The sequence below is a fragment of the Balaenoptera musculus genome, chromosome 18 (genome assembly GCF_009873245.2).
Source record: "Balaenoptera musculus isolate JJ_BM4_2016_0621 chromosome 18, mBalMus1.pri.v3, whole genome shotgun sequence".
Classification (NCBI taxonomy): Eukaryota; Metazoa; Chordata; class Mammalia; order Artiodactyla; family Balaenopteridae; genus Balaenoptera; species Balaenoptera musculus.
Window position 1 is genome coordinate 51,149,300 of NC_045802.1, and position 13,154 is coordinate 51,162,453.

Here is a 13,154-nt window from a genome sequence, read left to right on the forward strand (position 1 = left end):
GGCGCTGGAGAGCCACCATGGTGGGTGCCTACTCAAATGAAGGGAAAAATGAATTTTAGAAAAGCAGGTGGGAGCACAGGGGCCAGGCAGATTTCCCAGAATGACTGTGGGAATTGAGCAGGAAAAGAACTATGTGCTGTGTGTACCTATGGAAGAGATCGCTCCTGGAGACTGACCTTTATTTTTTTGGTATCTGTTGGTAAATGTTGAATAAGGGAATGACTCTGGGTGTGGTCTGTAAATGTTGGGTGTCTGAATTATTCTGGAGCACTAGACTCTTTTGTTTTTTTGGCTCAAGAGTACACAGGTAGTTGGCCAGTTCCTCAGAGCAGCTCCTGGGTTAGGGAATGATGGAGAATATACATTTGGGTAGCTGAGAAGAGCCACGAGCAAGGAGATACAAAAATATGACTTATGTAGAAGGCAGTTCTGTGAATTTTAGTAGAACAGAACTCAGATTTGCTGTTAATGAGTTTTCATCAGGCTTATTAAAAACTGCAGAAAGAAAACATTTCTAGGGCTGCTTTAGACTGATTTCTTCACACTGCTGGGATCATTCCAGCCTCGGGAGTGATGCTCCAGATCACCTGCTTTGTGAGAGAGACAAGTGACAGGATGTGGGAAATTAGTGAGCCATGGTCTCTGCAAACTGCAGTTTTGACTTTTAGAGTCTTGTTCTTGGATGAGAAAGAAAAAAAAAAAAGATGGGAGAAGTAGAGTAGGGCTTGTTTTTAGGGTAACTTCCCATGCCTTAGCCTGTTCAGGCTGCTCTGTAACAGAATACCACAGACTGGGTGGCTTATACATGGCAGAAATTTATTGCTCACAGTTCTGGAGGCCGGACGTCCGAGATCAGGTGCCAGCACCGTCTGGTGAGGGCCCTCTCCAGGTTGCAGATTTCTCCCTGTATCTTCACGTGGCAGATCTCTCTGGAGCCTCTTTATAAGGCACTACTCCCATTCAGGGCTCCACCCTCAGGACTTAAGCACCTCCCAAAGGCCCCACCTACTAATACTGTCATCTTTGGGGTTTAGCATTTCAACATATGAATGTTAGGGGGACACGAAAAATCAGACCATAGCAGTTGGTTAGAAGTATGGCTGTACTGATAGAAGCCACTAGACAGAGTAAGAGTCCAGCCCTCCAGGACTCACTCACCCAACTCAAACCAACTCAGATGCTACGCTGATAGTGGGGTGTATAGAAATTCCACTAAACACACTTTCAGCTGTTTTGTATATGGTTTCTTTGATTTTAAGAAATGTTGGCATCTCAAGAATTTGAGGAAGCTTTGTAGCCTTCTTGCATGGTTTACCGCCAACTAGTGTTCCTAGATCCTGGTTCCACAATCCTTCACTTTAACTGTGCATTGTAGGAACTAGCTCATCTAGGCTGAAGCCTGTTTAATCCGATGCGTCAGTTACTCCGCACAGGACCTGGCTGTTAGTGATATAAAATCATTTAGCTCGAAACCAGAAGATTCACACACATAAAGTTCAACAATTTAGCGGTTACTGGGAAGTATTCACGAAGTGCTCCTACAGGTATATTTCTTCACTGGGCCTCAAGCTGGGCTGAAATGTCTAGACTCACCTTTGTCTTCAAAGATATACTAAATTGTAGTTATATTAAGTTTAAGAAATTTGGCAAAATCATTTAGATGTCAAGGTAGGAATGGTAGAATGGTTTGAAATAGGGGAGAATTAGTGAACCTGCCAAGATTTTGACCACATTCAACATTTATCGATTATATACTATGTACCAGACATTGTATTGGGTACTCACCTGGCTCTGTCTATAACAAGGGGAAAGTGTGAAAATGATTATTTCCAGAATAGAGTGTTGCTTTATTTTGAACTCTTTTAGGTAGATGCAGTACTGTCCTTTTGAGGATTATCGCTAAGATTTACATATTAAATCAGTTACTCTTTTTCCTTTTATGTGAATTAAGCCATACTGCATTCTTAAATTAGATTTTGATTATATGCATGGATATATATATTCAACAAAAATTTGCATATTTACTATATATACTATGAGTGTAGGCAAAGATGATCAAGGCATGGTAGGAGTGTCATGGTTTCTGGGAACTTTTTTGTTAGGAATAATTTTTAGTGTGGAAAATTTTAAAAATTTAGATTCTTTCTTAAACCTATCCCATTACCTATCCTTTATGATTTTTCTTGATATTATCATCACTGGAGCATTTATCAAATTGATTTTTGCAGGGGGTTTATACTTTGCCTAATGATGTACAAAAAATAGCTTCACAGATATAGTGTGATTTATTTTTTAAGTTAGACAACTTTGAAGGTGTACAAAAAAAATAACCTAGTAGACCATTGGACACTCAAACTAGTTTCTTGCAGAAAGTTGAGGTATCTGTCCACAACTTAGTACTTTGTCACATTTATTTCAATAGAAAATGCTTATTAGACAGAAGGTGGCAAAGTTGAAAGTTTAACCAATACCAATTGTATTCTTAACAAGGAAGCTTTAGAAACACTCTAGATGTGGGCAGTGAGGTATAGGGCAGTGGATAAGGGTGATCTGGAGTACCTGAGGTCTAGTATTTGATGAAAAGCCACTGTGCTACTTTAGAAAGGAAGAGAGCAACACAGTTAAAATAATCAAGGACCAACACAAGCTTGGTAGCGACGCTCAGAGCAAGCTTTCTGAGGGCAGTGTTGGTGGCCGGAACTTGGCTGAGGAATAGATTGCGATAATCTAGTGAGAGGTGGCGAGGTCTTGATGAAGGAAGTGGCAGTAGGACCACAGAGAGTGTGCAGACAGAAGTGTTCTGGGAGAGAGTTTAACTTAGGTATTTGGGAACGAAAGCCTTGCCAAGTATGATACGTTTGATCCAAGTTGGAGAAGCCTTTGACTTACCGAGAGAACTTTGGAGTAGGAGGATAGGAAAACTTAGCTGCTCAGAAGTTCATCACCCATTTTCTCCTGTATCAAAAGTTGTCTTGCTCCTTTCTTAGGGTCATTTTGATCATCATCAAGCCTCTCAAAAAAATTTGACATCCCCGTGTATACGGAAAATCCATTAAATTAATTAATTGGAAAAAACAAAATTGCCCTATGAACAGTTCTTTTGGTTTGTTTTTATTCTCTACGAAAATGCTTCCTGTTACAGTTGTTACAATTCTTCAGCGACACAGTGAAGAATAACTAGGATGCGATGGCTTCCGCCCCCCTCCCCTCTCCTCCTCCACCACAACCTCGGGCCCTAATATAACATCGTTCTTTTGTTAGCTTGCCTCTGCGAAAATTCTCCTCCCTCTTCTTAAAAAGCCTCCATGCCAAAGCACAATGCAGAGCATTCTTCTCGCAATAGATGCTAATTGTGTTCTTCGCTGGGATCTTGCTGTCACAGCCACAATCGCTGTGCCATTGTGCTGGGAGGCCCGGGTCACAGTAGTTATTGTGCAGAGTAATGAATGCTGGTTAGCTGTGATGCGTCGTCGCCTGCATCTGCGGGTGAGAACACGCAGTCACTGTAATTTGCCTGGCGAGTGATCGTATTGGTGTAACATAACATCAACTGTTAAGCAAGTTAGCTGTCACAAAGAACTATGGGGTTTGTTTTTTTTTTTAATACAGAATTTTTAATGAGAAACTTTGAGTTATAGAGATTGAAGATGTGAGAAGAGCTACCTAGTGTGTGTTGCATATTAACCCCTACTTCTCAGTGTGTTTTGGGATCAGGTTTACAATATCTGATGGTTTAGGGAAGGGAGTGCCAGCTCTGCACGGCTCTGCTCTGGCACAGATTGGGAATTGCATGTTGGATAAGTGACGTGACTGGTGTCAACTAGGAACGAGGCTTCCTGGCAGTGACCCCTTCGTGAAACTTGCGGATTCTGAAAGCAGAATCCCTGTGAATGTAGTTTCCTCAGCTAGTTCTTCCATCTGCATAAGGAAAAGGTATTTTCTTCTGTAGTTGTTTGAATGGGATGGTGCTGTTTCTCAAGAATTCTTGCTGAAGTAACAGGAAGCATTTGCTCTTATAAATAACCGTGGTGCTATTATGCAAGGACCTTACCAGTCTCAGGATTGGACGTTGTTACTTTTTTGCCTGCCCACAGCCTACAGTTTCTTCCTCGCCAACCCCACTGCCCATTTTTGAATACTTTTTAGCTATTTGCTCATTAGCATCTCTCATTAAAAGTGTCCTGGGAGTGCATTTCAAAGCAGTTCTTTTTATACTTGTTTCTTCAAGTTTTGTCAAATTTCCAGCAAATATAACGAAGTTATTGCTCAAAGTGAAACTTAACCTAATTTATACTTTTCATCTATTCCCTCATGTTCTGCTTTAGCACGTGTCTAAGTGATTGCTTTTTAGAAAAGTGGATTTTGACTAGCACAGTAATTTGTATGTCATGAAGAGAGAGGAAGTGATTTTAGGTGTGACTTAAGTTTTTTTTTTACAATTTAGGGTCTTTTTATGATCCCAAGATCCAAGGGGCTGGTAATTTTGGAGGAGGGAAATATGTTAATTAGGACAGGAGAGATAATGTGCAATTAGATCATCTGCCGATGCAGGTAAAATTCCTTTTTGTTCCTTATTTTACAGTAGTAAATTAATAATAGGTATAATCCTACCATTAAAAGTTACATAAATACACATGTTCAATGCAGAAAATTTGGAAAATATTTTTTATAAAGAAAAAAATCCAGCAGATTATCAATTACCTCTATGCCTGCCACCTGAAATAACTATCACTAAGTTTTGGTGTATGTATACCCTTCTGTGATTTTTGTAGATCATTTTTCCACAAAACTTGTTTTGGACTCAAGCAGAGATGCAGTAGATGCAGTAGTCATTTTAAGTTTCTTCCATAATCCAAGAACAAATTTCCAGAATAATTTTTTGATCAACATTTATTAATATTAAATGGGTTGAAAATAAACCTTAGGAAAAAAAATAGGACTCTGAACAGTTAATATTAAGAACTATTTCCCATAATTCTAAAGATAAGTTTCCTTGAGTTTTTCTTTTGACATTAACATTTTATATTATTAAAACAGTTAAATTTTTGTGCAGAAATAGAAAACATTCGCAATGAGGAAATTAAAAACAACTTTTCACTGTTATATAGACATAACTGACTGTAATCAAGGTGGCACTGATTGAATGGTTCTTAATGAAGGTAGAAATAGGGCCCTGCTTCACAAATAGCCCACTTTTACGTATGTTTTCCCTTAGATAAGTGAGAGCCAGTTAAGAATGAAAAGTTGCTTTGTCTCTTCATTTTTTTAACCTCTTCCCTTTCTCCCTCTGACAAGTCAACGTCTGCTTCTGTATAGCTAACTGCTGCTGTTTATTTTCTGCTTCTGTGACAGCTAGCCGATGGCGGAGTCTCTTCCCTTCAAATGTCTCACTGGCTTTTCCTTATAGCCCTGTGGCAAGACTCAGCCCTTATAGCAATGGCATTAATACTCCCAGCTTCTCTAAAACCTCAAATAAAGCAATACTAACACCTGAAAGAACAGGTAATATTTCAACTTCTCGTCTAGCGGCTTGCTTTGTAAATCAGTCCTAAACACAGCTTAAATATCCACCTTTCATTGAAAAGCTTGAGGGTAATCTTACTTATCACAGTGGGGAGTCGCTGCACACTTACTTTGGGTATGACAAAGGCGAGGGTTAATTTGTACTTTAACGTCATTAATCTGCTCTCAATCGTGTGTAGCAGGCAACCTTCACTCTTTATCAAATGCATATATATATAATTATGTGTTTCCAAATGCATAATGTGCTTTAAAAATTAAATGTTGAACAAAATAAAGGCCTTTATGATTTGCATTATGATTGAAGATTATCAGACTTTTATTATATCTTGCTGTTTAAAAAATTGTTGGTGCTTTTTATTAAGTCAGGGCTATGTAGAAAGAATAGTTATAGTAGCTTTTTATGAGATGACGGTCTCATAGTTGTCTCAGCATTGGTGATTCCATCCCTATAATTTTCTCCCCTCAGCCCTTTCTTCCTTGGTTCTCTTATCTCAAGCCATTACTTTCTCACTTTCATGAGTGACTACAAGTCTCCTGTGACGATTCTAAATTATGAAGGTTTTGTATGTATGGATGTGTGCCTTTTATGTGTGATATTCTTATCCATTTATAGCACTGCTGTTTGTACCTGTTTAAAAAATGGACCAGATTAAAATTTAGTTTAAAATATATAATCCATTACTACCAGAGACAAGCATGTCTGATTATTCATTGAAAGTGTACAGGATATGTATTCTTGTACCATGCCTTTAGATACATACTTAAGCTAATGGGATGCAGATTTAGCATTATTGATTTTTCTTGTCTTACGGTGGTAAAAAAAAAACACATATAACATGAAATCTACTGAAATCTACCTTTTTAACAGTTTTTTTTAGTGTACAGCACAGAGTGGATTTTTGAATTATGAAAACTGAATTTGAGAAAACAAAACAAGTGGTTTTGTATATATGAATTATGAACACGTGAAGATGTGCATACTGTCTTGCCATTCTCCTGTCATAGTGGTGTGTTGGTTGTTTTTTGGTGACTTAATGAAAACAGGAAAAATACAGATGGGTTTTGTTTTTTTTTTATCCGTTCAGCCACTCTGTGTCTTTTGATTGGAGAATGCCTTGAAGTGCTAACTGTTGATATGTGAACTGTAAAGCACATGCAAATTGCAGTTCTTTAGACTAAGTAACAAACACGTTTCCCTTGTTTTTAGGTTACACATCCAGGGGCTCCCCTCTCAGTCCCCAGTCATCCATAGACAGTGAGCTGAGTACTTCAGAACTGGAGGATGATTCTATCTCCATGGGATATAAGTTACAGGACCTCACTGATGTTCAGATCATGGCTCGTCTGCAAGAAGAAAGTAGGTTCCTCTTTTTAAACTAGAAAACGTTTTAAACTAGAGGCTTCTACTTGAAACCTAAGGGGGTGGGGAGGTTTCAGGCATTTCTCCCCAGGTAATGGGCAAACAATTCTATTCTTTCTCTCATACCGTCCTACTTTGTAGGTGGAGCAATTAAATGCTTCTCACAGTCTCATGACCATTGTAAAATATTAGGACATACTCTGGGCAAAATACATTGATGTAAAACATCACCAGTGTAGCCACTGTGGAAGCAAGTTTGCCAGTTTCTTAGAGAACTAAACATGCGGTTTCCATAAGGCCCAGCACATTGTATTCTTGGGCGTTTATCCCAGGGCAATGGAAGCTTGTGTTCAGAAACACAGAAACCTGCATATGAATGTTCATAACACCGCTATTTATAATAATAGCCAAAAACCAGAATGAGCTCAGATGTCCTTCAGTAGGTGAATGGTTAATCAAGCTGGGGGTACCTCCATACCATGGGGTACTACTCAGCAAGAAAAAAGAATAAATTTTGAAAGACATTACCATCTTGGATGAATCTCCAGGGAATTATGCTGAGTGGAAAAGATGATCCCAGGAGATTTCATACTGTATAATTCCATTTATATAACATTTTGGAATGACAACATTTTAGAAATGGATGACAGATTAGTGGTTGCCGGGGCTTAGGGATAGGGCGTGGGCTCTCAGGAGGGAGGTAGATGTGGTTATAAAAGCACAACACGAGGGATTTAGGGAGCTTCTCTGTTTTTGACTATGGTGGTAGGTATATGATCCTACAGGTGATAAAATTGTATAGAATTTAATACTAACACATGTACACATATAAAAGTAATACTGGAAAATCTAAATCAGATGCGTTTATATAAGTGCCGGTATCATAGTTGTCCTATTATTCTATGATTTTGCAAAATGATACCATCAAGGGAAACTGGACAGAGTACACGAAAGATCTCTATTATTCCCAGAACTGCATGTGAGTGTGTAGCTATCTTAATAAAAATTCAATTAAACATGCAATTAATGCATTCTCAGATGCAAATTATTACATATAGAATGGTTAAACAACAAGGTCCTACTGTATAGCACAGGGAACTATATTTAGTATCCTGAGACAAACCATAATGGAAAAGAATATAAAAAATTATGTGTGTATATATATATATATATATGTATAACTGAATAACTGCTGTGCAGCAGAAATTAACAAAACATTGTAAGTCAACTATACTTCAATAAAAATTACACTTCTCAAGATACATAATTATTGAAGGAGAGATAATTGGAAATGTTATTTCCAATAACATTGAGTTATTACTGGTTCTGCAATAAGGTTACAACAATTAATCTGAGAGTGAACTACTTCAAGGGTATTAATGGTATCAAAAGGCAAAAGAAGATGTAGATCACAGAACTGGGCTAAGCTTATTTTGGAATTATCTTCTGAGGCCAACATAAGTAGAAACAGCCAAGTATCATTTAAGCATAACAATTTCCTGCTTTCAGAATTGGGCAAGGCTACTATGAGAAACATTGTAATGCTTATGCAAGATTTAATAGGATACATTTTGAGAGGAAAAATGATTATTTTATATTGTTATTTAGTAACAGTACACTAACAGTAACTCTTTCTAAAAAAAATATATGGCTGAAAGATTGGATGCCAGTCTCGGAAGTTAAGTAGTCAGTCAGGCATAGACTACTTAAAAAAAACTTGTGGGTTGGCAACGAGATAACTAGAAACATCCAGTTTGACTATTTTTAGATGGCTGTCATTGAGGATGACCCAAAACTATTGAAGTTTTGAAGTGTCAGCATGCTTTGAAAAAGATAATATTAGTAACAAAAAGAACAAGAGAAGTGACCTCGTTAGAAAATATTTGTGCCCCAGGTTTTGAACTTTCCTTTGACTTTGAAAGTTGGGATGGGGAGCAGGAGTTCCTACTTGGGCAGAGATTTGATTTTTTGATGGTCTAACTCACAGTTAACTACTCATCATGATGATGAATAGTTTTTCCTAAGTAGCCTTCCTAAGTATCTCTCCAGATTCCAGAAGGAATGGCTTGGGGAAATTGACAGATACTGATTGATGAACTGTAGCGGTATATTTTTAATCTTCACTGGAATTCGGGCAATCTTTTCCCAGAACAGAATAGTCTAGTATTAGCTGTCTGTCTGGTAGGTAAATGTGTCTGCTTTCTTGGGATTTAATAAACTAAGAACAAGATAGTGGGTCTCCACTTGAATCACTTGCTTGACACCAATTTTCCTCAAATATTTGATGAATTGGAACTTAATAATTAAGCCAGATTGAAACGCCTCATAAGATAATACTATTTCCTGTTGTTCCATAGGTCTCAGGCAAGATTATGCTTCTACTTCAGCATCTGTGTCGAGACATAGTTCCAGTGTGTCACTGAATTCAGGAAAAAAAGGGACGTGTAGTGATCAAGAATACGATCGATTCAGCCTGGAGGACGAGGAGGAATTTGATCACCTGCCACCACCTCAGCCTCGTCTTCCAAGATGTTCACCTTTCCAAAGAGGAATTCCCCATTCACAGACTTTCTCCAGCATTCGGGAGTGTAGGAGGAGCCCCGGTTCCCAGTATTTTCCTTCGAATAATTACCAGCAGCAACAGTATTATTCACCTCAAGCCCAGACTCCAGATCAGCAACCAAATAGGACCAACGGAGGTAAGTTGTATGCCCCTTTGGTATTCGATGTGCTTTGATCTTCCATACATAGTCAAGAAATGGTTTTAAGGTCAATATAAATAACTGGTAAATGTTTCCAAGACTTATTAAGTACATTCTCAAGACCTTATCAGTTTGGTTGGTGTACATTTAAATCTATAATTGACCAGCTTCTGATTACGTGTCCCAGATTTATAGCTTCAGGAAAACCATTGTGAGGTACCAGACTGAGTCAGAAATGGGGAGCATCTTCATGTTGTGGCTGGTAAAGCTGTAGGACAGCAGGGCTGTGGGAGTTGAGGAGTTCCTAGTTCCATGGAGTCAGAGGCACTGAGCTGCATCTTCTCTCATCTTTCTCAAAACCCCCCATCTCTGACGGCCTGCTCCTAGCCCAGAGTGATGGATGGTAAGTGTGGACCCTGGTGCTTGGACAGGATGCTGCAGTGCACATCGAGATTTAGGGGAAGTCTGAGATGTGTCTTTCCCTCTGGTGTCGTGACATCTAGAATTAAGATCGGTGCAGCAGTGGGGCTGTGGAAGCTGATATTAGGCGTGGTAACGGCAAGTTGATTTGTCCTGATGGCAGCACGGTGGGTTGGAATATGTGTCGTTCTTTTTTGTAATTTTTTCTATTTCCCTCTTCATCATTTATCTTCCTTCCCCACTCCCAGGAGTTATAGGTCTTTTTTTTTTTTTTTTTTTTTAATCCAGTCCCACCTTTTATAACTTATTTTTTTTTTAATTTATTTTATTTATTTTTTATTTTATTTTTGGCTGTGTTGGGTCTTCGTTTCTGTGCGAGGGGTTTCTCTAGTTGCGGCGAGCGGGGGCCACTCTTCATCGCGGTGCGCGGGCCTCTCACTGTCGCGGCCTCTCTTGTTGCGGAGCACAGGCTCCAGACGCGCAGGTTCAGCAGTTGTGGCTCACGGGCCCAGTTGCTCCGCGGCATGTGGGATCCTCCCAGACCAGGGCTCGAACCCGTGTCCCCTGCATTGGCAGGCAGACTCTCAACCACTGCGCCACCAGGGAAGCCCCTACGGATCTTAACTTACAAGAACTAGAGGGAGAATAATCATGTGATATTCTAAGCCTGGTATGTTTTTGCACTGATGATCAGTCTGACCCTCACACACAAATCCTGTAGAGTATGGAGAAACTAACCATATTTATAGAGCTATAGCTTTTAATTATTCTACAGCAGCATTTCTCAAACCTGGGCCCAGAAATGATCCAACAAATTATTTAAAAATATTGCAAGGCCAAATACAAATCATACTAGTCATCACCTGCTATCATGTACTTAGTGTTTACTTTTTCTTCCTCTGGACTTCTATTATTCATGCTAATTGAGAGACCATTTGAAAATATTTAAGGTTTTATAGTCAGAACTTCTCTCTTTTTTAATACCTTCAGATTTCAAATTTAAAAGAAAACAGTGGCAGGTAAAGTGACTGCCACTAGTGACTAATTTATTAAAGCTGATAATATCAAAGACAATATTTTATGTGCTTAACGAAAATTACAGCATCATTAAAACTGCGGGAGAGGGCACAGAGTTGTTTCTGCAAAGGCTTTTTTTGTCAAGTGTCTTAGAGCATCACATCCTGCCTGTCAAGCAGTTGCTACCTCTGCATCTTGATTAGTATTGTCAGTGGGGTCATTGTCCTACCTTAGAAAAGTGGTATTAACTTACATTCAACACCATTGTGAAAAGGGTTAGGTTTCCCTAAATCTGTGTTATGATGGTTCCTGTTAGGGAAGTGGAAATATTTCTCAGCCTGGTGTCTGACTGTGGTAGTTTTATTTCTCTAAAAGGTCTGGTCTCCACACGCAAAGGAAAATGGAATACAACAGCAGTTCTCTGGATTGGACTTCTGACTGATTAACTTAACGGCTGAGTACACAGGCTCTGAAGGCCAGTACGTGCTGAGTTCCCCTCCTGGCCTACCACTTATACCTTTCCCAGGCTTCTCATGCCTCTGAGCTCTCATTTATTTGGCTACAAAATGTAGACAAATAATATCCCTTTCTTAGAAAACTTAGGTATAATTGGACATCAAATCATCTGGTACACGTTCTCCTTTATGTAACATGTAATCCTTTAACCTAAGTTTGTCATAAGGAATAAATGAAATAATGACCATTCCATTGACTGGAGTAAAAATGCTGGAAAAGTTCAAAGTGCCGAAAAAGTAAAGGTGGTCTCCCCAACCCCACTGTTTTTTAAAACTTTTATTAATGTGGCTCAGATATCTGAGCCTTCATTTGTTATCAGAGGATTATTTGAACAAAATTGTGGAATGAGAGTTGTAACTTTGAAACCAATCTCTCAAATATTTTTCTAAATTATTAAAATAATTTGGATAGAAGAAGATAATTAAAAGTAAAATAGAAGTGCATGTTAATATTTACTACTTCCATAGCTCCTACATTGCCTGGTTTCCAAAGGGATGGCTCTTGAAAGTTCTTGGTATATTTCTGGGGATCATAGGATTAAAAGGAGCATACAGGGCTTCCCTGGTGGCGCAGTGGTTGAGAATCGGCCTGCCAATGCAGGGGACATGGGTTCGAGCCCTGGCCTGGGAAGATCCCACATGCCGCGGAGCAACTAGGCCCGTGAGCCACAACTACTGAGCCTGCGCGTCTGGAGCCCGTGCTCCGCAACAAGAGAGGCCGCGATAGTGAGAGGCCCGCGCACCGCGATGAAGAGTGGCCCCCCGCTTGCCGCAACTAGAGAAAGCCCTCGCACAGAAACGAAGACCCAACACAGCCATAAATAAATAAATAAATAAATTTAAAAAAAAAAAAAAAAAAAAAAAGGAGCATACAGCAGTCCACCCTCACCTGTGACTTCAGTTACCCATGGTCAACTGCAGTCTGAAAATGTTAAATGGAAAATTACAGAAATAAACAATTCGTGAGTTTTAAACTGTGCACTGTCGTGGGTAGTATGAGGAAATCTTGTGCCTTCCTGCTCTGTCCCACCTGGGACGTGAATCATCCCTTTGTCCTGTGTATCCACGCTGTGTGTGCTTCCTGCCTGTCAGCGCCTGTACAGGAAGAACATCGTATATATAAGGTTCTGTACTATGGGCGGCTACAGGCACCCGCTGAGGGTCTTGGAACGTATCCCCTGCCCATAAGGTGGGGCAGGGTAGGGCTACTGTATTTGAATAGTTTGCCAGGTATGATAAATGATTAAAGCTTGCAGAACATTTGCTAACTGTGATTTTTAGGGTATGGCAGGGGTTATCAGTGGCATGGTGTAATCAGTGTTAGCCTGAGGACCTCCCCGAACCCTGTATTTACTGTAAGTCTAGATTTAGATGTTTGGTGGGTAACTGGCTGCTGCCTTTATTCCTTAAAGGATTCCTAAAGATTGATAGTAGAAGAAGAGCTTGAGAAACAGTGGTCTAGACTGTAACCCCACTGGGAGTCGGGAACTCCCTTGTCTAACACACTGTATCGTATATATACACAGGAAATACTCGTTCATTCATTCATTCCACAAAGTGGGGAGGGGTGTCCAAGTGAAAGGACCAGCACGCTCACGGGTACAAGAGAGTGTGAAG

The 13,154-nt window shown here is 39.5% G+C and overlaps 1 protein-coding gene across 1 annotated transcript in view; it reads left to right on the forward strand.

Annotated features, from left to right (window-relative positions):
* The window catches only part of SLAIN1 (SLAIN motif family member 1), a 53,830-nt gene that overhangs the window by 32,558 nt on the left and 8,118 nt on the right, over window positions 1-13,154 (forward strand). The window contains 2 exon segments of the mRNA XM_036831983.1: window positions 6,731-6,880; window positions 9,241-9,582. Coding sequence (XP_036687878.1) covers window positions 6,731-6,880; window positions 9,241-9,582 — 492 coding nt within the window.